A 9,036-nucleotide genomic window follows, 5' to 3' on the forward strand; every position below is an offset into this window, starting at 1 on the left:
CTGTCTGCTTTCTTTTCCATTTCCTGAAATTATAAAAGGGAACATAAGAAGACCAGATGCATGAACAATAAAAGCAAATGGTCCTTCGCTCTTATACTGCCCTATGAGCCGGATAGCATGAACTGTGAACAAAATTTTTATGGTTAGGACTTTCTATGGGAACTCCCTTCTGGATAGATTCTCTCAATGATATCTTTCCTTTAGAATAAACATTGGTACAATTTCCTGAGTAATTGATTGATTTTCAGGAGACAAAAAAATAACATCTCTGTGTTTTCTATTTTATATGATATTTATTTTTTATTTAAAGAGGGACAAAGGGTTAAAAATAACGTGGGAGGAATGATAGGTCTGTAGATCCCCACAATCATAAAAATCTCCCACCATTAGAAAACCACAAAAATGAAGTAGAAAGCACTACATGAGGTATTTCTCAGCTTCATTCCCTTGCAGCACATTGGAGATATTTTTGTTATACCATGTGATTTCCATACTCCTTAAGTAGCTTGGGTGATTTTTTTTCTTTTTTTCCTTTTTTTTTTTTCATATAGGATTAAAACAATCCCTTTATAAAGACTCATCATGACGGTGCTTTAAAGTGCCATGACTGTCAGCTCACAAGTCGTCTTAAAGTTGGATGGCTGACATAATAGCACTTTTTTTTTTTTCACTGACCTAAATCAAGCACTGGATGGATCAAGACTTCTCCCTGTATCATCTCAAACAAGGGATTTTGGCTTTCTTTTTGTGCCCATGTTCAGCTATTGGATACTTTGTGCTGAGCTGTGAACTGTGTGGTTGTTGGAAGCAGCATTAAAAGCCAGGGAGTGCCTCTGTTTTCAAGAATATCTATCACTCTACTGTTTTAGGCTCCAGACTGGTTGTAAAATATGTCTACAGCCATATAGGATATGTATTTGATCTGCAGACCTCAGAGATGAACAAAACCAAATTGTCCAGAATGAAGAGATTCAAAAAAATATGGAGGGTGAGTGAAAAGTATGCATTAGTCTATTAAAAATATTGCAATGGTAGCAAATGAATTGCAAGCAGATAATTCTGGTGTTTGTGGACAAGTTGTCTGGCTGCATGCACGTTACTTGATCAGACTTCACTGCAGGGTTTGATTGTGTGCTCTTTTTGTTTTTTTTTTTTTGCATATTAGCTGCATCTTCACAAATTTCTTGAGACATTAAGCATTCGAGTTTATTTGACTTTTGAGAAAAGTTTCAGAGAATTTGCAACAACAACGTTTTTACAGTAAGAGCTCTTGAGGAAACTAAGCTAAACTGATTTCCTCGGTGGCCTTTAAAAATGCCATTTAAGGTTGGATGAATATAAAAAAGGCATTACAAAAAAACCAAACCTCTTTTCCCCTCAGGCTGTATTTTAGGTCTGAGATATACTGTAGAGTTGAATGAAATGGGACATATTTAAAGCCCTTGCAGCACTGGAATCTAGCATTATGGCAAAATTAAATAATAATAGATTGTCATATTTACTTTATAAACAATTGCATGTCTTATAGGTTGGAAATAAGAGAAAATAAACAGATGATTCTTTAAAAAATGTGAAGTTAATTTGGTGCAACAAGTGAAACTGGCCTCTCTGATGTCTCATGAACTGGGTTTCCTTGAAAAGTTTGGGGTTAGTTTTTCTCATTGTTAAATTTGCTGCAAAGATTAACCATTTAAAAAGGAATTTAAAAGTCCTAATATACATTTGTTTGGATGCTTTCAGAAAATGGGGCTTCGGTATCAGTTAATTATGTAAATTATGTTGCATTATTAGTTAAATAAGATGTATTTTCCCTGATCTGAAGCTCAGCTGACTTGCTTAGTGATAACATTGATTAGACCACTTTAAATTAGCTTTGATTTGCTATTCTATCAATGATGAGAAATGGTTAATTCCCATAATATACAGCAATTTATAGTCAGGGCATTGAGTAGCAGAGGATATTCACATTTATAAGTCTGTCTTCAAATAGATGTAACATCTCTATTTATGGTTTTGTTTGTTAAAAAGTGTTACTGCTTGAGTGAAAATTATATTTTAATCATCATACAAGTTTCATTTGTGCAAACAGGCAGTTTCCTTAGAAATTAAAACAGATCCATTAAGCATAAGTAGATATTATATCATATTAAGTGACATGAGATAATTACTGTAGTCAAAGCACGGTACTTAAATGGGCTCTGGGAGCGGTTTAGTTGTGAGAGACAAAATGTCCTTCTTGGATAGAAGTATTTTATTTGCATATAGCCGTGTATGTTGTGGTGCAGCTGAACACTTTGTCCTTTACCTTCTATTTGTGGAAGCTATTTAGCTGCAGGCTATTAGGCTTCCTTTAATTGATGCCTTTTCTGCTCTTCTCCCTGAAGCATTTGTCCCTATTCCATCATTGTGGTACCTGGTATTTCAGGGTAATATAGCTCAAAATTAAATTTCTTCAGAATCAGATGTCAGTTTTAAATACTACTGTTTCCTTTTTTCCTACTTCAAACTATTCTGGATAGAAGCACATCAAAATCTCAAAGAGGGCTTTTATGTTTGGGATTAAACCAAAAGGGTTAGACCTTATATTGTGCAGAGTGTGCTTTTATAATAAGCCATAATATATTTATGCAGGAGATTACATGTCTATGATATGGCACACATTCCCTTCCTCCACTTAACTCTCAGCACTTAACTTGCTCAGTATTTATGGATATATCAAAATTATGATTTACACTGTACTTATCATTAACATCCCTTGCAATAGCTCTCTGCAGTTCTTGCCATCCTTCAGAATCCAGTCATAAAATGAAGAGATTAACAGATAATTAAATTAAATCCTTAATTATTTGGGGATGATGAATTCACTCTGTGATTCCAGAAAGGTATAGAGAGTCTTTTTCACAAGCAGTAGAAGTTGAAACCAGTGGAGCTGTGATGATTTATGCCTGCTTGATGATCTGACTCACACTGTTAATTTTCTGCTCCTCTTTTAAAAACATATTAATAAAAAATGGATGTAGGAACTGTTTATTAAAATATGAAGCTTTCAAGATATTTTTGAAATATTATATACACTCCAAGATAGCACTGCTTGAAAAGTATTTGTCATTTTTCACACTAAATAGAATGTCCTTCAGCAAAAGGCAGGGGAACTTCACTTTTGTTTCTCCAGAGGTGTCTGCCATCCACGGGAAGCCTCTCATTGTTTTTAATTAATTCTTGATCTGGCCCCTGTTTCATGCCGATCTCCAAAGGGTTGGAATATATCACTGACAGTTAAATCTTCCAAAGTTTTCGGCAGGTATGCACTCCTGCTGGAGAAGTTACTCTACACTCCTGAAGATAGAGCCAACTCATCCCAATAAGGACATAAAGCCAAACTTACCAGAAAAACAAAACAAAACAAAACAGGGAAATGAAGTATAGGGTCAAAAAAGCAGAAACAATAAGCACTCAATCTGTACTCAATTCTGAGTGCATTTGCTCAAAAAAAAAATCTACCTACAGTCATTATAAAGCAATATACAGATTATGGTATTTGATGGGAATGCTGGGCTATGATGAGGACTGAGGGTTATATTTACCTTAGGTATTGGGCTGTTTTGAGACCTTGTTAGTAATGGTTTTTCCTGATGCAGAGACATATGGTTAACACTTCCCCCAAGCTTGGAAAAAACCACCATGCTGAGTTTTATTAGGAATAAAAAAGTAAAGCAATTGTCATGGAAACATGAAAATTGATATGAAAGTATATAATGGCTACTTCAAAGCCAGTGATCCTCTCGTGTAAACCTTTATTTAGAAAATGTCTGGAGCAGACATTATTTACTTAATAGGACACTTCATTGTGATCCATCATACCTGTAAGTGTTTAAGCTCTGGGTTTATTTAATGCATTTTTGACCCAACAGACTATGACGGCTATAAAACCCTATTATGGCCTTTCAGGGTAAGTGTTTGAAGCAAATATGCCTTCTTTAAAAATCCCTATAATTTGCTCTGGAAAATGCTTATGGTAGTGGGCTGGAGCAATTTGTTCTTTTCAGGAGCATCTCCTGGAACTGTCACTGATTCCATCAGGCAGCTGTACTTTCCTACTTCATAATTTTTGTATTTCAGGCTATAAATTGGTATAAAAGCACTGATTCTGGAGCAATTTTTAAGTTTCTCTGATTCTTAAATACTTATCTTGATAAATATTGTTTTAGGTGGTTTGTGACTGAGGGACTGAGATGCAAAAAGAATGTCTTACTTCACTGCTGTTAAAATACATTTTATTTTAAAAGAATTACGGCCTGAGCCCCAGCCTTAAAGGCAACAAGGCTGAAGTGTTTTAAGCTGTTAACAGAATGTGTGTCCAGATTTTAGGGCTTTCCCCCTCCCTCAAGTGGCAGTGATCTGCCCTTTCAGTGCTGAGGACAGGGTATGAGTGCAAGTTCCAGCTTGTATGGGCTCCTATATTCTCCTTGCTCCCTGTATACATCCATCAGACAGCAATACAGTGCAGCTTTAAACCTTTTTGGAGAATTTCATTTCTTCCTTGCAGTCTGCAGGGCAGCTTCTCCTGGGCTGTGCTGTGTCAGAGCATCCTGCAGCAGCTCTGCCTAAGCAAGAACTGATGTAAGCATTGATGGCCCCAGATTTGAACGAGCAAAGATGGATTTAGGAGAGGAATGTGCATCTCAGCAAACTTCTTGATGGTTTCTTTTCTGCCTCTCCCTCTAGTAGCTTTTAACAGGAGACTAATGGGGGTGCAAAAGTCCATCAATTACTGCACTCCCCCCTTTCCATTTTCCGGGATGCTGCTCCCATCCTCTGCAGCAGGCACTAATGGGGGAAGGATGACTGGGAGAGGAGTGGGAAAGAGGGAGGAGGCACCTGAAAGTCTGAGGATGACCCTCAGCGTAGGCAGGTGGGAAAAGGCTTGGGCAGCCTCCGGGTCCCCTGGTAGGGAGCACATCCTCCCTTCCTGCAGCAGAGGATGAGCCTGCAGCACCCATGGGTGCCTGCCCGGGTAGAGGCGGAGCAGCTCTCTGGCAACTTGAGCAGCGGGGACCTTCCTGAGGATGATCTGGTTAGTATCGGCGGGTAGGAATGGAGTCTGAGAGGAGCAAATAGGACAGAGACCCCCCTACCCCCGCCAAATCTGAGGTACAGGGGTGGCAGATAGGTTGGGGGAACTGCTTGTTGTGTTGGCAGAGGGCAACAGTGGGGTCAAGATTTCTGCTTTTGTTGTTCTCTCTTTGCTTTCTCCTCTCCTCCCTTTGATGGCTTTGTGATCAGGTGAAGGAAAGGAGGAGGAAAGAGAAATTTGGATGGAACAACTCACAGAAGCACTACTTCTGCTGGGACCAGCTCCAGTCCCTCTGACTCCTTTGTCCCCAGGTAAGAAGCAATAGTGAAAGAAGGTTGTAGACAGGTGTGGGTCAGCTCTTTTCTCACAGGTAACAAGAAACAGGACAAGAGAAAACAGACCAAAGTTATTCTAGGAGAGGTTTAGATTGGATATTAGGAAAAATTTCTTCACCAAAAGAGCTGTCAGGCTGCCCAGGGATGTGGTGGAGTCACCGTCCCTGAAAGTGTTCAAAAAATGTTTAGATGTGGTGCTTAGGGAAACAGTTTAGTGGTGGACTTGGCAGTGTCAGCTTAATGGTTGGACTCAATGATTTTAGAGGACTTTCTCAGCCTTAATGTTTCTATGATTCTCTGTGGGTTTTAGTTCCTGTGTTTGGGGAAGGGTTTGGCCGTGTCTACTTCAAGTCCTGCAGTTTCAAAGACTTCTCATGGCTGAATCAGGAGGCTCCACCATTCTCCCCTTGGAGATTCTTGTCCTGGCCCAGGATTCAGCCATGCTCAAAGGGCTCACTTGGAAAGTGCTCAGAGAAGTGAACCAAGAAAACTGTTAAAAACCAACCAATTGCACATAAATTTGAATCAATCACTTATAACTCTCTGTTTATGAGACTTTATGTTTATGAAAAGGTCAAATGTTCACCTTCAGGAGGCATTTGGCCATTTGTTGCTCTCTGTGTGATGCATTTTACTAGTGAGGGTGGCTGAAAACAAGCTGCATTGATTTAAAATAATAAGGGAAAATATTTTATTACATTCTTGAACATAACATTTTAATATGTTCTTGAACATAACAATTACCTACAGAGGTCTTCCTTGCAAAGATGAGTTTGGTTATACTGGTCTTAGTTATTCAGGGACTGTCCTTTGTGTTGCAAAACTAGTGAAAAAATCCCTATAAATCAATAGAAATGTACATTGCAGATTTTGCTATATATTGCTCCTTTTATAGCACTTACAAGCTTTCTAATGATACTTAACTATTAGTATGTGGTGTATTGGTTCAGTATGGGAACTACTCAATTCACTTCATGTTCTTTTACTGCTCATTCCCCAAGGTCAGCAGGGGAACTCTCAAGTGTGGTAAAGCTGTTAAGTGTAAACTGGATTAGAGAATTTACACATGCTTGCAAATCTCAGTGAGCAGGCTTTAAATTGCTTGATTTAAGGTTTTAAGTGGACTTGGTAAAGCAATCTAAAAATACATCCTACTGCAACATTAGATACAAATGTAGGACATGCTATTTCAAAATGCTTCTTCTGCTTTCCATTTGAATTTTGCAAACTCCTGTGGATAAAAAACAATATTGAAACTTAACACACTGATCCTGCAAACCCTTATTCAGGTGAGTGATTCCATTCATGGCAAGAATTCTTTTGGTTTCTGTGGTAACTGCCTATAAAATTAAATATATCTATAAATGTTTACTGCCCTGTCAGAAAAAAAAATAATAAATTGTTGAAAACTGAATGGCATTAGGTGTTCATTGTCCTGGCAGTGTTGTGAGGCTTTTGGATAGAGCTGATTGGGATGCAGCTGAGCCATAGCTACACAGACCAGGGACCTAAGGGTGGTCCTCTGATGGACTTGGATTCATCTCCCTCACCTGTGGGATGTAAAACCCTGGCAATAAACTGCAAAGGAGACCCTCCCAGAGTTAAAAAGCCCTTCACCCCCAACATTTTTGCTGCCTTAGCAAGTTCCTTTCAGGTTATTTCATCTGAAGATATCAGAGAGGCTGCTTGTTTTATACCAGGGATGACATCAGGATGTCTGTAGCACAGATATCCTGATGTCATAGCACAGGATGTAGGGACAGCATTTTAACCTAATTTTTACAAAAGAAATTATGCTCTCAGAATATCACACTGCAATTCAAACACTTCAGCAACCTAAAGCTAAAATGGAAAATTGAGCAAGCAAATGAAAATGAAAATGAGTATTTCCAGCTTGACTCTTCTTTGTAAATCACTTTTCACCTGTGATTCTCCTTTCACAATAGACCATGCTAAGAAGTTGACTGTGCATCTGCTCATAAGACACTGATGCTGTGCTGATGGCTGTGTGTAATCACTGCTAGCAGTGACAGCAGGCTGTAGGAAATTTCCTTTAGCATTTCTAGTCAATATTTTCACTGTGAATGATGAGATTTGAGGTTTCTGGAGTAAAATCCTTGTAGTCATAAGCAGACCTCCAATAGTGACCATGGCTCAAGTCTTAGATGCTGAGGATCTTCTGTATGAAGGCATCTTATTTGACAGCCATGGGGCATGGGGAGTTAGCTGCATTGCTTGCACAGAGAGGTAGCTTCAAATATTCTGCTCTTATTTAAATGAGGTGCAACATATTCATAATTGATATAATTTATTTTAAAATAATGAGGAGAGGGGAGAGGAGGAGAACAGCACTAGAATTCAGCCCTCCTATTCAGGGACAACATGAGAAACTTGTCTGATTTTGCATTCATAGAGCCGTAAAATGATTTGGACTGGAAGGGACCTTTAAGATCATCATTATTTACCTTCAGGGTGGAAGGGCCTCTTCCCACCACAGCTCAGTCTCATTTTGCTCTATTCTTTACATCAGCACATCCTAAACTGCACGGACTGAGCTTCTCAGCACCAACAAAGCAATAATGGGGAGCTAGGACTTGGCCTTTGATTCATTTTCTACAGCCACAATGGTCTTCTTGGTAGAGTCTTGGGGTTTATTGAAATAAAGGGTCTGTATGGCACTATTGGATGTTGGAGTTTGAGTCTAGGCTTGCTAATTTAGGTTCCTAAATAGGACCTAACCTCTTCCAAGCAGAGGAAAACCCCAAACAAACTGGTGAACAGGTTTGTCTTCCAAAAAGTGTCAATGGGGCAAAAGCTGAATGTAATAATGCATTTACATTTAGCAAAATTATCTGTTTATGCAAAAAATATGGACTTTTTAGTGCCTGTGTTTAAAGGACTAACAAAATACTGATGTCAAAAGAAAGCTCCTATCTCACATATTTTTAATACAACCAATGAATTCCTCACTGGTGGGATGTGGGGATGTCTCTGTCTGAGAACAGAGTGACTCTTGACCGGCAATTTCATGGTCCTCTGAGAGCCTGTTGGGAGAGATGGGTTGTCCTGCTCATCCCTGGGCCATGGTCCCAAAACAAGGCAGATCTTCTTTTGGTAGACCTGCTACCTCCCCATCCCTCAAAGAGGTGAGGAGTCCCTGTGGGAACAGGGCTGTGTTGTGACAGAGCTTGCTGGCACCACAACTGGACCCCTCCCCAGTACAAAGGGCCGAGCAGGGAGCAGCCCTGTCCCTTTTTCTGGCATCTCCATTGAGAAAGGCCTTTCTTACCGAGGCTTTCTTACCCAATTCAGTTAGAGTTTGCCTCCTCTGAGTGGAGGGCAAGTGTTTATCACCCGAGAGCTCTTGCATCTTTGATCCCACAAATAGCTTACATAAGCAAGAAAGTATGTGAGCCTGGTCCAGGCTGGCACTTGAGGAACACTGCTGCTGGTTAATTTGCATGTGCCCTGCTAAATTGAATATTTAATCTGAGAATTTTATAGGTTATACTCATGGGAACCAATGTGCAGGATTTAATGGCAAATAACACAGTCAGTAAAGGCCTACTTATAATAATTTATTATTGGGGTTTCTGTGTGTGTTTCTTTTTTTTTTGTTTTAAAGAA

General features: G+C 39.2%; 1 protein-coding gene across 3 annotated transcripts in view; it reads left to right on the top strand.

The window, feature by feature from the left end:
• DPP6 (dipeptidyl peptidase like 6) overlaps positions 1-9,036 on the top strand; it is a 540,742-nt gene that overhangs the window by 232,384 nt on the left and 299,322 nt on the right. Inside the window, exon 1 of one of the 3 annotated variants that reach the window (XM_017728905.1) lies at positions 905-988. The exons of the other annotated variants lie outside the window; for them this stretch is intronic. Coding sequence (XP_017584394.1) covers positions 938-988 — 51 coding nt within the window. The 5' untranslated portion in view covers positions 905-937. Of the gene's footprint in view, positions 1-904; positions 989-9,036 lie in introns of those variants that run through there. 3 annotated transcript variants of the gene reach the window in all.

The sequence above is a fragment of the Corvus brachyrhynchos genome, unplaced genomic scaffold, assembly GCF_000691975.1.
Source record: "Corvus brachyrhynchos isolate BGI_N302 unplaced genomic scaffold, ASM69197v1 scaffold52, whole genome shotgun sequence".
NCBI classification, from domain to species: Eukaryota; Metazoa; Chordata; class Aves; order Passeriformes; family Corvidae; genus Corvus; species Corvus brachyrhynchos.